This window comes from Hippopotamus amphibius, chromosome 8 (assembly GCF_030028045.1).
Source record: "Hippopotamus amphibius kiboko isolate mHipAmp2 chromosome 8, mHipAmp2.hap2, whole genome shotgun sequence".
Taxonomy (NCBI): Eukaryota; Metazoa; Chordata; class Mammalia; order Artiodactyla; family Hippopotamidae; genus Hippopotamus; species Hippopotamus amphibius.
Window position 1 is genome coordinate 43,100,986 of NC_080193.1, and position 17,680 is coordinate 43,118,665.

The 17,680-nt window shown below is 37.1% G+C and overlaps 1 protein-coding gene across 4 annotated transcripts in view; it reads left to right on the top strand.

Annotated features, from left to right (window-relative positions):
- UGGT1 (UDP-glucose glycoprotein glucosyltransferase 1) overlaps positions 1–17,680 on the top strand; it is a 105,643-nt gene that overhangs the window by 59,432 nt on the left and 28,531 nt on the right. For 3 of the 4 annotated variants that reach the window (XM_057744759.1, XM_057744757.1, XM_057744760.1), the window contains 8 exons: positions 3,161–3,281; positions 6,120–6,218; positions 7,129–7,152; positions 7,661–7,755; positions 9,703–9,909; positions 10,693–10,824; positions 11,615–11,745; positions 14,527–14,622. In XM_057744759.1, coding sequence (XP_057600742.1) covers positions 3,161–3,281; positions 6,120–6,218; positions 7,129–7,152; positions 7,661–7,755; positions 9,703–9,909; positions 10,693–10,824; positions 11,615–11,745; positions 14,527–14,622 — 905 coding nt within the window. The remainder of the gene's footprint in view (positions 1–3,160; positions 3,282–6,119; positions 6,219–7,128; positions 7,153–7,660; positions 7,756–9,702; positions 9,910–10,692; positions 10,825–11,614; positions 11,746–14,526; positions 14,623–17,680) is intronic. The other variant, XM_057744758.1, reaches the window with a different exon arrangement.

The window sequence follows — 17,680 nt, forward strand, 5'->3', positions numbered from 1 at the left end:
CACCTTAGTTTCTGTTATTTTGATTTTAGCCATTCTGGTTGGTGTGAAGTGGTATCCCGTTATGGTTTTGATTTGCATTTCCCTAGAGACTAATGAGACTGAACATCTTTTCAGGTGCTTATTAGCCATTTGCTTATTGTCTGTTCAAGTCCTTTGCCCATTTTCAAAATGGTTTTTTATTTTTTTTAATTGATGTTGAAGTGTAGGAGTTCTTTATATATTCTGGATATTTATCCCTTATCAGACATACGATTTGCAAGTATTTTCTTCCATTCTGTCAGTTCTCTTTTCACCTTCTTGATGGTGTCCTTTGATTCACAAAAGTTTCTACAAGTAACGTCCAGCATTAGGGGATGAAATAAATGTTACTATTCATTTGTAAAAAGGAGTACTATGTAGCAACCTAAAACTGTTGAGATAGAGTTGTTATGTTCAGAAATGCAGAGCTAAGATATATACAATTAGAAAGGTAGGCTGAAAAATGCACATATGCGTATAGATCCATATGGGACTTCCCTGGTGGTCCAGTGGTTAAGACTCCAAGCTTCCACTGCAGGGGCGCGGGTTCGATCCTTGGTCAGAGAGCTAAGATCCTACATGCAAGCGGCCAAAAAAATTTAAAAAAAAATTGATGTATATATGGAGACCACAGAAATATTTCTCTAGAGATTGGGATGAGAAGAACTTTCATTTATTTTACTTTATACAATTGAATATCCAGAGTTTAGTATTTTCTAAATATGTGTAGGAGCACAAATAACTTTTGTCATAATATTTAAAATATTAATATTAAAATATTAAAACTAGTTTTGATGAAGTCCTATTTATCTCTTTTTCCTTTTTGTTACCTGTGATTTTGGTGACATATCAGAAAAATCATAGTCAAATTCAATGTCATGAAGATTTTCCCTAATGTTTTCTTCTAAAAGTTTCATAGTTTTAGCTCTTATGTTTATGTTTTTGATTTAGTTTTTGTGTTTGGTGTGAGGTAATGGTCTCACTTCATTCTTTTGCACGTGGATATCCAGTTTTCCCAGCATCATTTGTTTAAAAAAAAAAAACAAGCAATGTTTTTCAAAGAAGCTATTTCTTGTGCTGACTGTTAATGCATTTATACACCCACAAAAAAATGCTGGCCAAATTCAGTTGCATGTCTCCTCATGAATAAGAATAGGTCCTAGTAGTTTTGTTCAGGAATTTGTTCTTCACGGAGCTCCAGGAATGAAACATGAAACGAATGGGTTTGGCTTATTTTCCAAAGTTAAGAATAGTCTAAAAGAGGTGGTAATTATTTTATTCCTTTGTTTAGTGATATTAATGAAAAGATAAAGAAAGGGTAATTCCAACATTTCCACTTTCCAGCCTCCATTTAAAACATTTTTCTTCAACATTGTTGAATATAAAAATTCAGAAGAGTTTTTCCTGTTTTTTAGATAGTAACGTATCTGTGACTTAAAAGAGTGGTGACTTTCAAACATTATTCCCTCTTTGAATACTAGTTTTCCTCTGTTTCCCTTTGTATTTATTGCCAGTGAGAATTGTGGTTTGATCTAGATAAGAATTTAGATATTATGACAAAAGTTATAGGTGCTTCCACACATATTTAGAAAATATTAAATTTGGGAAATACTAAATTGTATAAAGTAAAAATGAAAGTTTTTCCCCTCAGACTTAGAGAAATATTTCTGTCTCCATGTATATTGATTTATATATACGTATGTGTGCATTTTTTAGCTTCCTTTTCTAATTGAGTATATCTTAGCACTGCATTTCTGAACGTAACAACTCTATCTCAATGCTTTTAGATTGCTGCTATTCCTTTTTAGCAATAAACAATCATTTATTTCATCCCCTAATGTTGGATGTTGCTTATAGATTTACATTTTTATAAATAATGCTCAATGAATCTTCTAAAATGCATATCTTTGTACTTTATAATTTTTTGAGAAATACGCATTATTGGAATTGTGTCAAAGGGTAATGTACGTTTTACGTTTTGCACTAAATTCACTATAAAAGCATATGATACGTAGATAGTGTGAGATTCAAAATGTGTATAGAGGTATAAATGAAGAGAAATTGTCACTTATTCATTCCTCTTCCCCTGCCATCTTTTCTTTCTGGAAACAACCACTGTGTGTGTGTGTGTGTGTGTGTATGTGTGTGTAAATCAGCTGCATTAAAAGGTGTGTACCTGTAAATTTTTGATAGATGTTGCAAATTACCTCCTTGAGTTAGGCTTTTAATTGGAATCAGTTCAGGTTTAAAATAGGGACCAAAGTTTTATACGTGGACTTACATCTATACCGAGTCATCGATCACCTTTGTAATAAGCCTTTGAATTGTGTGGTTGGTTCATATGCTCATTATTGGCTTACAGTTTGGGGATTTGTATGTGAGTTATTGCTCTTGAGATGAGTAGCCACAGAAGATGACTAAGTGGATTTTTAAAGACTTGATTGTGTATATTTGATTGACGTCTATTCCCCTTGAAAATGATGTTGAAATATGGTTTTGTGTGAAATATATTGTGTGAAAAACTTGCAAGTTTCCACAGCCATTTACGTTACCTTCATGTATTTCTGTGATATGAGTATAAAAGGGAAGAATTAATGATAAATGACTTCTTCTCCCCCAGTGTAATTGTGACTCTGGAAATGTAGAATTGCTTGGATGCCCTGAGATTGAAAAAGGCTTGGGGTGATTTTTTTTTTTTATTTATGAAGTATATTAACTGCTTTAGAGAAGGCATTTGGCTTTCTTTAGAGAGAAACTAACTGTGAGTAGATCTCAGGATGGATTTTTGCTTGTGTTAACTCTTAACTAATTTCTAGAGCTTACTTCTTTCTGTGGTGAGATCGAATAAACATGGGTTTGCATTTCATACACACTTCTCATTAGCTCTGTGACTTTGAGTAAGTTATTTAACCTTTTTGTACCACATCTTCCTCACATTGTTGAACAGATTAGAGATACTGTATGTAAAGCACCTTGCTTGGCACCTATACATGGTAACTTCTGTTTTTAGCTATTACCAGTATATGAAAAGATAGTATAAAGTTAATGATTTTTTAGTTCCTAATAAACAATAGTTTATTGATCATGTTTGTTTAATGTGCATCTCACCCGCACTCTGTTTCTTTTTTTTTTCCCCCTGTAGGGTGAGCTGTCCCATGATCAGGATGTGGTAGAGTATATCATGAATCAGCCAAATGTTGTTCCACGAATCAACTCCAGGATTTTGACAGCTGAGCGAGAATACCTGGATTTAACAGCAACTAGTAAGGAGTATTTCAGGAACAACTTTGGGCCTTTTTGATTTGTCTTTCAGAATCTGCATTTATTGGGTTGTGATGTTCAGAAGAGAACCCAAGATTGCAACACTGTTTTGTTTAAACTCTTTGCACCTTGAGTTCATTGTATGAGCTTCTAAATTCATGAGCGTTTCCTCCAAAAGGAGAGAAAATCTTCCTGGATAAATCCTTGTAAACTTTGAAAGATATCCAGTGCCTTTTAAATGCCCACTAAACATAGGCATTAGATGGTAGGAATAGACCTGGATTGTTGACTTCCTTATGGTTCTAAAGTCCTTCTTCTCTTTTTTTAAATTATTTTTATTTATTTTATTTATTGGCTGCATTGGGTCTTCGTTGCGCGTGGGCTTTCTCTAGTTGCGGAGAGTGGGGGCTACTCTTCTTTGCAGTGTGCAGGCTTCTCAGTGCAGTGTCTTCTCTTGTTGCAGAGCACAGGCTCTGGGTGCATGGGCTTTAGCAGTTGTGGCATGCAGGCTTAAAAGTTGTGGCTCATGGGCTCTAGAGCACAGACTCAGTAGTTGTGGTGCATGGGCTTAGTTTCTTCATGGCATGTGGAATCTTCCCAGACTAGGGCTTGAACCCGTGTCCCCTGCGTTGGCAGGTGGATTCCTAACCACTGCGCCAGCAAGGAAACCCAGTTCTAAAGTTGTTAAGCAGCTGTCTCCTTCCTCATTCTGGAATCAGTCAGTAATAATGTCAACTAGTATCTAAGGTAGCTTTACTCTGAGAACTTAAGAATGCCTTTTTAACAGATACAGCTTCATTGAGAAATAGTGTACATGCCATAAAATTCAATCTTTTAGAATGTACAAGTTTTAGTATATTCTCAGTTGTGTGAGCATCACACTGTCTAATTTTAGAACGTTATTATCTCCCCCAAAAGAAATGATGTGCCCCATTAGTTGTCACCGTCCATTTCCCCCTCTTCCTGTCCTTCAGCAACCACTAATTTAGTTTCTGTTTCTATGGATTTTTCTATTCTGGATATTTTGTGTAATTGGAAGTTTTTTGTGAGTGGCTTCTTTTCACTAAGCATAAAATTTTAAAGGTTCATCCATGTTTTAGCCTGTCTCAGAACTTCCTTCTTTATGACTGTTTCATATTCCATTGTATAGGTAGGCCGCACTTTGCTTACCCTCTCCTCAGTTGATGGATGTTAAGGTTGTTTCCGCAAGAATACCTTTTTAAGAGGTTATGCCCAGGTGCAGTTTGTTCCTTTTGCCTTCCCTGGAGACTCTGAAGGCCACTTTAACAAACTGCTGGCAGTAAAGTAGAGATGTCATCACTTGCTCAGGAAATCTCACTGGGGAAGAAAGGATATGTGTAATCATGAAGTCAAAACCAAGTGTGTTTGTTGTTGTAGTTGAGTACAGTGAATGTATAGATCTGTTTATGGTTGGTACTTTATTGCAGCTGCCTCTGTTCAGCTCGAAACTAAATTCCTTTTCTTTCAGGCAGAAGAAAAATGTTTAAATATAGGCAGAGGAAAAATGCACATGTATGCTTGTATTTGAAAAAGAAAGTAGTAAGAAAGTGCTTTTTACCAGAAGTATTAGTAGAGCAAGGCAAGCGGTATTATGAAGCCTTGCCCTGAGATTTTATTGTTTCCATCATTTTAAATTAAACTGTAAAGAATTATCTTTGAAGTACTCATGAATAAGGAACATAAAAATAGTTCTGTGTTTTTGGATATCTTTCTCCACCGAGTGTTACAGTCCTCAGCTGTGAAATGATGCTCGTCCACGGTGGCAAGGATGCAGTTTGCTTGGTGAACGTTTTGTAGCTCTCAGTGAAGGAGCATCTGGCATCCTCCTAACCCAGTGCTCATAGCTCCATCATCTACGCTGCTCTTGGCCTCTGCTGTCCTGCAACTCATTTTTAAGGCCATGGTGCTTCCTGCTGTCTTCTACATGAAGTCATCAGCAGTGTCTGTCTTATTTACCACTGCTTACCTTTACTACACTATTGACTGAACAGATAGTAGGCCCTCAGTGTGCTCTGTAGAATGAAAGGATAGATCGGTGAGTGGGTGGACAGACAGATAGGTGGGAGGGTGGGCAAGCAAGCTGTGCTTGGAGGACCGTGCAGAAAGCAGGGCATTTGTGTTGAGGTGTAAATAATGCAGAGGTCTGGGAAGATTGCTGGAGATAGAGAGAGGGTTTATAATGCCAGGCCAGAGAGCATTTTGTAGGAAGGAAGAGATTATGTAGTATTTAGAGCAAGGGAATGACTTGATGAAACTGGAATTTTAGCAAGAGTACTCCAAGGGGGAAATGATTAATGCCCCTAGGCACCAATTGGAAAAGATACATATCTGAAAGTGACCTTTTATTTCTGTTAAGGTTAAAAATGTTATTTTGATAGACATGAAATAACTGAACTGTGAGTTTTCTTATATTTTCTCTCCCATTCATCCCCTCTTGCCCCCAGATAGAATAGGGGAGAGTTTACTATGGGGATGGACTATGGAAAGGAGAGATGAAGTTAAGGGAGTCTCTTCAAAAGATCATCTTCTAGGTGTAAAGTGAAAAGAGTGGGAATAGAATAAATTTAAACCATCAAACTGACAAACACATATATGAGTTATGTGTGAGATGTGTACATTTTCTATTTGTGTCTTAAAAGACAAGTTTTAATGGGGTAGGGGTCATGTTGTGAATTTGTTCAGTAAACTTGAAACAATATATTCTGCTCATGCATTTTATTAAAATGTGTATCATGGTCACATCCAACTATCAACTGAATATTAACATTAGATTGAATTTAGGCATGTTAATTGTAAATCAACTTTAATTTTTTTTTCAGGTAACTTTTTTGTGGATGATTATGCTAGATTTTCCGTTTTGGATTCCCAAGGCAAGACTGCTGCTATAGCCAATAGTATGAATTATCTGACCAAGAAAGGTAATATATTGTAAGCTTATCTTGGATGCACCTTTTTTTCTTTTTCTTCTTTTTAGTATTTACAAAAAAATTAATTTTTAGTGTCTGTTGGGAAAGAGATTCCATAATTTCTTTTATTGTATAATTATTTGAGTCTTAGAAAATACCTGTTTAAAATTTAATTTTTTTATATATATTTGAAAAATCAGATGTTGTCTTTATAAATTTATATTAGACATTAAAGGCAAAAGGAAAAATTTTTTCATGGTTCAAAATGGAAAGAGAATTATGTAAAAATGGATTAATGGATTGAAAATTGGTTTGACTTGTCTCTTCAATGACAATACTGGATTAAATTTTTTTTAGGATTTATAAGATAAACTTGGTACAAGAAATCCTTGTGTATGTTTTTAAACTGATTTTGATGTAGAGTTATTTATTCAGGTTAAAATTGTGTAAAATGATATGTGCTTTTCTCCTCTGGTCACACTTACTACCCTTCCAAAGCACTGACTGTCATGTAAGGCAACTTTCTCCTTTTTTTTTTTTTGCTGCGCCATGTGGCATGTGGGATCTTAGTTCCTGACCAGGGATCAAACCTGTGCCCCTTGCATGAGGAGCACAGAGTCTCAACCACTGGGCCACCAGGGAAGTCCCTAAGGCAGCTGTTTTTTTCTATTGTGGTCTCCTTCCAGAGAGAATTTCTGGTTTCCCAGATATATGTTTAAGTCCAGGCATTTGCTCCATTTGGTTCCTTAAAGAATTGGTTCTGAGGGGTCCTGGGACAGTGCTGTAACCCTAATGGGACTAAGGAGCAGAAAGAAGCATAGGTGATGTTGGGCATTATTTAAAACTTGACTCTTACAGTTGGCATTAATTAGAGAAATGACATTTTCTTTTCTTCTACTCTTTTTCCTTTACTTTTGTCCAGGAATGTCCTCCAAGGAAATCTATGGTAACTTTAAATTTCAGAATGTTCTATTCCTTTTATTAATTAATTATCTTATGTGGTTTCAGGCACCATTGTAATTCAGAATTTATTAACACTTTATTGGGATGTTTCTGGAACCTGTGGGTAACATAATTTATCAATGCAGATAAATTCTGTATATATGTTTGCAAAGAATTATGTTTCAGAAAGTTACAAATGGATATAATTAGAGACTGTAATATGTTACCCACACATTCAAAGATTCTTTTTCATTTTACATGTTAATAGATGCCCAAACCAAAATAGAATTAATAAGTGCATGTTCCTTTTTTTAAATTAAGCTGCATGGAAGGTTACCCTGCTTTCATTCTAATATCAAAGTTTCACTAGTTCTGCTTTGTATCTTTATTAAACTTGTCACTTTCTTATCTTCTGCATGGTTTTCAGAAATTACTTGGCTTAATAGCAATATTGAAACATAAGATGAGCTTTTCCCCTTCCCACTTAATATGTTGTTTTTGTTTTTCTACAGATGATTCTTTTATTAGGCCTGTAACTTTTTGGATTGTTGGGGATTTTGATAGCCCTTCTGGAAGGCAATTACTGTATGATGCTATTAAACATCAGGCGAGTATCTAAGACTTCATTCTGCATCTTTGTTTGAGGCTGCAGTTATCTTCATGGGCATCTGTGTGCTGATAATGTTCTGGTGGGGAGGCTGGATCCTGCCTTTTTAGTGCTTGGGGGAAAGACGCATTGTATTATCAGAGGTCTGGCAGCTAGTGAGAAAACGGAGAAGACTGCAATATTCTGGCTTTATGTAAAGGAACTGGTTTTTTTTTTTTTTTGGCTGTCTCACGTGGCTTGCAGGATCTTAGTTCCCCGACCAGGGATTGATTGAACCTAGGCCCCCTGCAGTGGAAGAGCATGGAATCCTAACCACCAGATCGCCAGGGAATTCCCAGGAATAAATTCTTTTAAAGGAAAAAATAATGAGATCTTCATCATAGACAGTTTTTATTATATGACTGTTGATATGCTTGGTGCAGAGATGCTGCAACGTTCATGTTATATATTGTATGGGAGAGACAGGGTCCTTATACTGAGAGAGGTCTGGATGTAGGAGAAATACCACGTCAGCACATTAGTGCGTGTGTAACAGAGGTAGGTGTTGGCATGCAGAGGGACACACATACACGTGGTCTGCAAGCTGTGTAGCATATAAACCATAGAAGTGGAGTGAATGGGCAGTGGTGAACAGTTGAAAAACAATTGCCCCTTCTAGAGGTTGTCATTGTCAGAGAGAGAGATGTTACATTTCCTTTTCCTGAGTGGTTTCAGAGTGGATCTTCATCCAAGTTTCACACCCCTCCTGTGTCCCCCTTGCCTCCCTGTGTCCCATGGAGGCTTACTGAAATATGGAACTATACAGGTGATTTCAGCTTCACTGATGTGCTGAGTGCCTTTATTGTCTACGGAAACAGACTAGACGGTGTGTCAGTTCAAAGCTGTTTTGGGAGTAGTCCCAGTGAAGTTATATATGTATAACGTACACTAACTCAGATTGATAAAAGCTCAAGTGGTGAAAAAGTGGGAGAATAGGGAGGGAGTAATTTTGAAGTAAAATATGAGTTCAAAAGTTGTGCACAAATCAACATGATGTAGAGTGTCACAAAGTGAACACACCCATGTGACACCACGCAGGTACAGAAACAGAATTGCTGAAGTCCTGAAAGCACACCCCTGGCCTGTGACTGCATCACTAGCTCTCCTCTGTCCCTCTTCTTACATCCTAGGTTTGCCTGCTTTTTGCTGTATAAATGGACTCTTATAATATGTATTTGCTTGTGTTTGGTTTCTTTACTCAATATTTTGGAGATTTAGCCCTGCTTATACAAGTAGTGGTAGTTAGTTCTTTTTCACTGTGCAGTATTGTAGCACATGGCTATACCACAAAGTTTTGTTTGTTTATTCTGTTTAATGGCCAGTTGGGTGGTTTCTAGATTGGGGCTAGTAGAATGCCGCAGTGAATACTCTTGCACATGTTTTTAGATATATGTAAGCATGAGTTTCTGTCGCTCATGGCCCTTTTTTGGTTCTGTGGCCCCAGATATCTTCTCCCATGTGGATTCTTGACTTTTTACCCAAGGAGAGATTAATTTTTTCTAGAAATCTGGAAAGGCCAGGTGAATGAAGGGTTTGAGCAGAGCCCTTAAGAGGTTGGGACTTAAGGAAGTAAAGACAGGTGTAGTTGGAGTTCACATGCCAGTGTGAGGCATAACATGCATTAGAAGAATGCAAAATGTGTTGGGGAAATACAGGACTCTGATGGTCTGTAACGTATGCTCTGTTTACAGGGATGGTAAGAAATGAGGTTGGAAAGGTAGGCTCGGGGCCAATTCATGTAGGAGTTTGAATGCCTGGTTATAGCATTTTAATTTTATTCTGCATGCAGAGGAGAACTGCCAAAGACTGAAGTGTTATTTGCTGCTTATGGGATGTGACTGATGTTAATGCTGCTTTTTAAGTTCAAGACATCTACCATATAACTCTTATTTCCCATTTTGTAAATAGAAATCCAGTAACAATGTTAGAGTAAGCATGATCAATAATCCTAGTGAAGATGTAAGTTACGAGAAAACTCAGATCTCCAGAGCAATCTGGGCAGCTCTCCAAACACAGACCTCCAACTCTGCTAAGAACTTCATCACGAAAATGGCCAAGGAGGAGACTGCAGAGGCCCTGGCTGCAGGAGCTGGCATCGGGGCATTCTCCGTTGGGGTAGGTCTGTGTGTTGCATGAGGCTGCCTGTTCTGTTATTTCAGAAGTTCATTTCCGTGGCTGATGTGTTCTGTTCCTGTTGATGATCAGGATTTGTGATTGTAGTTCTGAGCTCACAGGTTTTTTTTTTTAAATTGGAAGAGTCTTTCCAGGAAGTAACAATTCTGCCATATTCCCTTTATTACTTTTAAACTTGCGAGGTTTCAAGATGTGCCTGATGTAAGTTTATATATGTTTTAAGCACAAAGGCATTGGTTTTGTAAGTTTTAAGAAGAGAGACAATATTTGATTTGTTTGTAGAACAAAGAAGAATATTTGTTTATAGAGACTGAAGCTACTTAAAGAGTTAGAGGCGTATGTGTTCTTGATGTGTTTCCAATATAAGCCCATTTTATTAATTTATATTACATACTTTTGGCTGTGTTTTGTAGTTTTAAAATTTGTAATAAAATGATGAATGTACTTGATGTTTCAGTTAGAAAAATAGACTCTTACTTGAAATTAGCAAGATGTTAAAATGCAGAGTAAAGATATCATGAATTATAGTTTGCCAGTTGAATGATCACAGAGGAACAGGAAAAGGAAATAAGCTTTATGTAATAGTGGGAGGTTGGGGGAAAAAATGGGAGAGAGAGTGGAGAATGGAGACATCATAATGTTAATTATTAAAATTAGTCATTACTTTCTACTAAAAGAGCATTTTATGATTTATTCATATGATTATTCATTTTTATGGTTTTCTTAATAACAATTACTTTTCCTTAATAACAATTACTTTCCTAGGGCATGGATTTCAGTCTTTTTAAAGAGGTCTTTGAGTCTTCCAAAATGGATTTCATTTTGTCTCATGCCATGTACTGCAGGGATGTTCTGAAGCTGAAGAAGGGACAGAGGGCCGTGATCAGCAATGGAAGGGTGAGAATTTTGTCCTGAGACAAGGTTGACTTCAAGTTAGATCAGTGAACAGTCTTGGCAGCATTCTCCTCTGAAGCTAGTAAACTCTTCAAACAGAACCACTTTTTCCAAAGGTGATTAGGGCTTATGCAGTGCTGATGATCATGTCTGCTCCCTTGTTTCAAAGGAAGTTTGCTGATTTTGACATAAACATCCTTATATGAAATTTTCCCCCTGTTTAATTTTGTCCTGCCATTGTGTGAGATGGTAAGAGTGCAGGGGTGCTCAGAAACCAAATTGTAAGGCCTTTGATTTGCAAAGTATCCGTCCAGGTGGGGACTTTGTTTATGGTTTGTGCATTCTGTATGAACTTAATTGGTTTATGTTCAGACTGTTTCATAAATAGCTGCAGTCGCGGAAATGAGACTATGGCAGACATACCAAACTGTAAACCCTTAGCACTTAGGGTGAAATCTCTGATATCTGCCACTACATTTCTATTTTGGCTTTCTTATTTATATTCAGTGAGAATTAATGAAAGTGATACTGCTATTTTATTTCAGAGTTTGCTTACTGTAAAAATATTGTAAAGTATTCAAGTCTACATACACTCTGTGTAGTTGAGGAATTGATGTGAATAACTGTATGAGTTGATTTGGGGTTTATTTTCACTTTTTCCATTGATTTGACTTAGTTGTAAATGTGTCTCGGGTCTGGAAAGTGATTTGGTTTGTAAGGTAGCTTGAGGACAACCAAGGACTTCTCTGTGGTCCGCTGATCCCAGCACTGACCACCCTGCTCTTCTTCACAGGTCATTGGGCCACTGGGAGACAGTGAACTCTTTAATCAAGACGATTTCCACCTCCTAGAAAATATCATCTTAAAAACATCAGGACAGAAAATCAAATCTCATATTCAGCAGCTTCGGGTAGAAGAAGATGTGTAAGTTTTGCCATAGAAGAAATTAACCAGTTCATGTCACAGGAGCTGTATTAAGTGGACTTTCCTCATGCTCCCTGTTCCAAGATGTTTTATCTCCAGCTTTAAAATAGAATAATGTTCTTCAGTTCAAGTGTTTGTTTATACTTCCGTTGCAATGAGTTAATTTATTTTGTAGCCAGTGTTTAAAGAACTGAAGTAGTTCTCTCCATTTTTATTTTTTTTTTTAACTTTTGGTTATGGAAAATTTCAAACATATGCAAAAGTAGAGGGGTGCTTTTATTTATTTTCTTGGAATACTTCTGTAAAGAAATACTTTCCCTCATTATTTCTTTAATTACCCTTCAGTTTTATTTTATTCAGGAAAAAAAAGACAAGTTAAATGTTTCTTTTTCTTTATTTACTAGTATGGAATACTAGTATGGAATGCCATACTAGTAAATGAGTTGCTTTTCTTGCATATTCCAAAGGTGATGCTGAGTTGGTAATTGTTGGTTCTTTATTGTTATTTTAATTCTTTCAGTGTTATTATTAGCTTATATATTTTAATGAGTTATTTCTCAGTGGAAAAAATTAATTTTTTGACAGGTCTGTGTACCTGCTGTGTCACTGAAGCTCATAGTCGTATTCACATGGTTTCTGCATTAAATATCAAAGGAATGTATAGTTGGAAGATGTATGTTTATGTTTAATTTCTGAGGAACCATTATACCTTTTTCCACAGAGACTATACCATTTTACTTTCCCATCAGTAATGCATAAGGGTTCTAATTTCCCCACATCCTCACCAACACTTATTATTTTCTGTTTTTTTGATGAATGAGTATGTAGTGGTATCTCCTTGTGGTTTGATTTGTGCTTCCCTAATGGTTAGTGATGTTGAGCATCTTTTCAAGGGCTGTTGACCATTTGTATATCTGTGGGAAAACATCTACCCAAGACTTTTGCTCACTTTTATTTATTTTGTTGTTGTTGAGTTATAGGAATTCATTTACATTCTGGATATCATTCCCTTATAGCTGTATGATATGCAGATATTTTTTCCCTGACTTTTCAATCTCTTGATAATGTTCTTTGATGCATAGTTTGAGGATATAGAATTTTAAACTTCTTCTGCTTTTTTCTTCATCTGTTTTGTATCATGATGCTGCAGAGTTCAAAATGCATGTCTTAGTGAAGTGTTGACTTTGATAGCTGCAGAGGTAGTCTCTTTGCCAGGTTTTGTTCTTTGGCAAGTTTTGTGTAGTATGGGAAGGAATCTTTTTTTCATCTCAGGCAGACTGGGGCCACAGATAAAGAGGTTTCCTTCCTTCCACCTCATTGGTTCTTGAGTGATGCCCCTTGTTTTAGCCTATGAAACACTTCCCTGATGCAGGCCAGGAGGTGCCCCATGACTTGAAGCCACTGTGTCATAGGCATAGGCTTGGTGTGGTGTCCCTTGGACCACTCCCTCTCTCTGTGGAGGTTTTGGGGGAGCCCTTGGGAATCCTTGTGGACTATATAATTGCCAGACTATGCACACAAGACTTGCCTTTTACCAGCCAAGGGTAGCTCTGGGTCTGCCCTGGGTGAATACAGGGAAATAAGGTAATTGGGAGAGCTGCCAAAAGATGGATGTTAAACTATTAGGATTCTCAGAGTGACCTGGCTTGCCTAGGGTTTTCGTTAGAGCCAGGGATGCTCCACCTTGGAGTGGCCCTTGTGACAGCCACCGCCTTCATGTGTGACCCAGGCCTGCAGCCAGGAGGCCATCCTCAACTCTCTGAAGCTCAGCCCTGGGCTCTTTGATCACAGTGCTCACCCCGGTCCGCCGTGTTGACACATCACAGGAAACAAATGGCCTGCTATATGTATGTTCAGGGTTAGTAGTGAGAAGTACCGAAAGAGGTCATTTGATATAGTTGTTTGGTTCATTGAGAGAATTTATAGCTTGATTCCAGTTCAAATATATTCACAAATGTATTCAAATATATTTTAGCATTCTTAGAATTTAGTCCTCAATTCAACAGATTAGAGCATTTTTTTCAGTCTCATTATTTAGTTCAAGATCTTCCTCAGTTAGGAATCAAGTTAGGAGGGGCAGGGAAAGCGGAAATGCTTTCCTAAGTTGTTTACCACAGTGTTGACTATAATAGTGAAATAAATTATGATGTATCCATAAATATAATATGCAGTCATTGAAAATACTGATGTATCCCTATATTTATTAACCAACAAAATGATGTTTATAATTATTATTATCAGGTTACCAAATCATACGGTACCACTTTTGTATGTGTAGATACATATATATAGAAGAATTATGAACTAAAATGTTATCAATAGTTATTTCTTCAGTATGCTGTTATTATGTATATATCCATTTTCTCCTTATATTTTTTTCCTGAATGTTTTTTCAGTAAATTATTACTCTCATGATCATGAAAATAATAAAATTATTTAGAAGAGGGTGAGGGAAAGTGTAAATAACTGATAGTCTGTTATGGTCCGGGCCCTGAGCTAGGTGCTTTATTTTATATGTTTAGCCAGTGCAGTATTTACAAGAGCCATGCAAAAGTAGGCGTTATCTCCATTTCACATATGGAGAAATCAGCACCTACCCCAGGGGCTATAAAACTAATCAGTGACAAAACCTGTGCTTTTTTCTCATCCCAGTTGGTTCAAAGTTTATATTTTCTTCAAACCGTCTTGTTGGCATTCAGTACCTAAGTTGATTATGTTCAGCAACAATTGGAAAACCTTCAGTTAAAGAGATGCTAAATTTTCACCAACCACATCTTTCAGGGCAAGTGACTTGGTAATGAAGGTGGATGCTCTCCTGTCAGCTCAACCAAAAGGAGATACAAGAATCGAGTACCAGTTTTTCGAAGACAGACACAGGTACAGAATCAATGTCGAATTTGTGCGTGTTTACCTTTACCTCAGCTGTCTTATTTTTCCATATAATATGTGTATATAAGTTCTTATTGAAGTGGGAAATATGGCATGTGTGGTTTTTTTATTGTTGTTGTTTTGTTTTTTTAAAATATTTATTTATTTGAGTCTTAGTTGCGGCATGTGGGATCTAGTTCCCTGACCAGGGATTGAACCCGGGCCCTCTGCGTTGGGAGCGCAGAGCCTTAGCCACTGGACCACCAGGGAAATCCCTGGCATGTGGTTTTTATATATATTCATATTCATATATAAAACTCATATGACATTTCAGTTGCATAAAAGTTGACATTTATTTCTAAATAAATCTGAAATAGTTCTGAATACACCCTTTAATGAAACAGATCAGTTGTCATTTTCTGATTTTAAAGAATAAACAGATTGTTAGAGCCCTTGTCTCATCTTTTATTGAAAACTGTCTTGTTTTCCATAAAATAAAAATAAGTATAGCATTATAAGGAAGTCCATGTCTTGTGTTTTCCAGTTTTTTATTTTGGAAAGTTTCAAACCTGGAGAGTAGTTGAGAGACTATTATAGTGAATACCCAAATATCTTTAACCTAGATTCACCAATTGTTGACATTGTGCCACATTTATCCGTGTGTGTGTGTGTATGTAGTATATGTTTGCACATAAACATACACGCACTCATGTTTTTTGGAAACCATTTGAAAGTACGTTGCAGACATCATTATATATCATGCCTAAATTCTTTGGCATATATCTCCTGAGCACTAGGAGTATCTCCATAGCACTATTAGCATACCTCAGCAGTTTAACTTTGATAAAGTAATATTATGTAATACCAGTCCATTTTCACATTTCTGCAGTGCCCAGTAATGACCTTTTATAGCTGTTTGTTTGGTCCAGGTCACACATTGCAGTTAGTTGTGTCTCTTTAGTCTCTTCTAAGCTAGAACAGTTTGGGGTTTTTTTTCTTTCTTTTTCTTTTTGTTTTGGGTTTTTTGTTTTTGTTTGTTCTTTTATAACATTGACTTTTTTAAGAGTCCAGGCCATTTGTCTTGTGGGATGCTCCACAGTCTGGGTTGTTTTCTCATGATTAGATTTAAGATGAACTTGTCTTTAGGAAGACCCCTACACTTGATGTATGTAGCCCTTGCCTTAGAGGCAGGTATATATCTTGGTTGCACCTTAAGATCACCAGGGAGGCTTTAGATGCAGAAACCTGCACCCTGCTCTGCTGTGATTCTGACTTAATTAGTCTGGAGCAGATTGGACTTTGGTTTAATCAACCTGTGCTTTCTCACAGCCACTCCTTGTGGGGATAAAATCAGAACAGACTGATGATTCCAGGCTAGAATGGAGATCCTCTCCTTTCTCACTGGCTGTGGCTCCTTGCTAATAACGCTGGTTGGATTTTGCCCACCAGCACCATCCTCTCTTCACTCTGAGTGGTTTCAGGAAGTGACATGGTCTGGTTGCTACCACAGGAAGCATTCCTAATTGACCTGCCATCTTGTTTGCGTATTGTGGCCAAGACCTGAGCAAGAACTCTTCCCTATTTAGCACATTGTTTTCTCCATGAGTCATATATAATTAAAATGCCCTCGTTAAAAATTCTATTATATTACAATTATTATGAGAGAAGTTCTTTTTATTGGGGCTGTGTTCGTTAAATGAGTGTTATATTTTAGAAGTTTCTTATTTATTCAAGAAACAAAAAGTCTGAATTATTGGTTATGTATACCCTCTCTCTGAAAGTATGGTCCATGGAACAGGGCACTGTCTGGGAGCTTCTAGGAAAGGCAGAGTCTCTGGCCCCATCCCAGACCTCCTGAATCAGCATCTTCATTGCAACAAGATCCCCTAGGTGACTTGCGCGTACGTTAGGATTGGTGAAGCACTCTGTTCCTTGACATTGGCTCTACTCACTGTCAAAAAAGTGTGTGAGTCCTCTAATGTTTTTGTGTCTGTCGCTCTCAGCCTTATTCTGGTCTTTTCCCTGATGAACACAGCAAGTGTATTTAAACATCATATTGTTAGTTTATATTGTTCTCCATTTCCACACCAATATTCCTCTTTTCTTGGTTTTTTTCTTCCCCTCTTTTTGTTACAGAGATGTAGGCGTGGCTAAAAGATCTCACAGGGTCAGTTTCTGAGGATGTCTGTTGTGGATCACCTAGAACACTGGCTCAGAACACAGACATGTCATATAGAACTCTACTTCAAACCCCCAGGCTTAGAGGCCTGACTCACATGCTATGCTCTAGAGGACTGCCCTGGGACTCCTCATTTCCTTTGTGAGAGTTTGTATAGTGCTATTCTCTAATGAGCTCTTCCTTCTAGATTCTAGAGTAGCACAGAGGTCCATGTTATCTGACGGCAGTGGCTCTTATACTCTGGCTTTTACTTAGAGAGTTTGTTAAAGTGCAGATTGCTGGACCCCCTGGAGTTTCTGATTCAGTAAGTCTCAGTTGGGGCCTGACAATTTGTTTTTAACGAATTCCCGGATAAAGCTGGTGCTGCTAGTCTGGAGCCCCACTGTGAGAACAGCTATGTAGAGTTTAAAAAAAAAATATTGTTGTATTGGAATAATTATTGGTAGCTGAAATTATTAACATCAAATTGAAAGCATGTGCTGCAGTACAGTCACACAGCTATTCTGCTGGTTATTTCCCAAACAGCCAAGATCTGAAATAGCCTTCATTACCATTTAAACTATATTTACCCAGTTGTATTAGTTACATTCTGTTTTGTACTTTCGTTTTCATCCCATTGGGTAAATGTTTTTGCATAAAAGTAGTGATTAGTATAGGAACCACATTAAAATATTGTTCGTGGCAAACAAAAGATAGACATTGATTAAGCAATTAGTGTTTTGGGAAAATTGGATATGTTTTTAAATCCTTTAAAGTTTATTCCTTTTTAAAAATGTGTCAGAGGCTCCTGCTTCTCTTAAGTCACCTAAGTCAAAGTGGCTTTAGAAGGAGGCCATGTAACTGGAAATGATATGTGGGAAAATGCATGTTCTCCCCAGAAATCCTAGA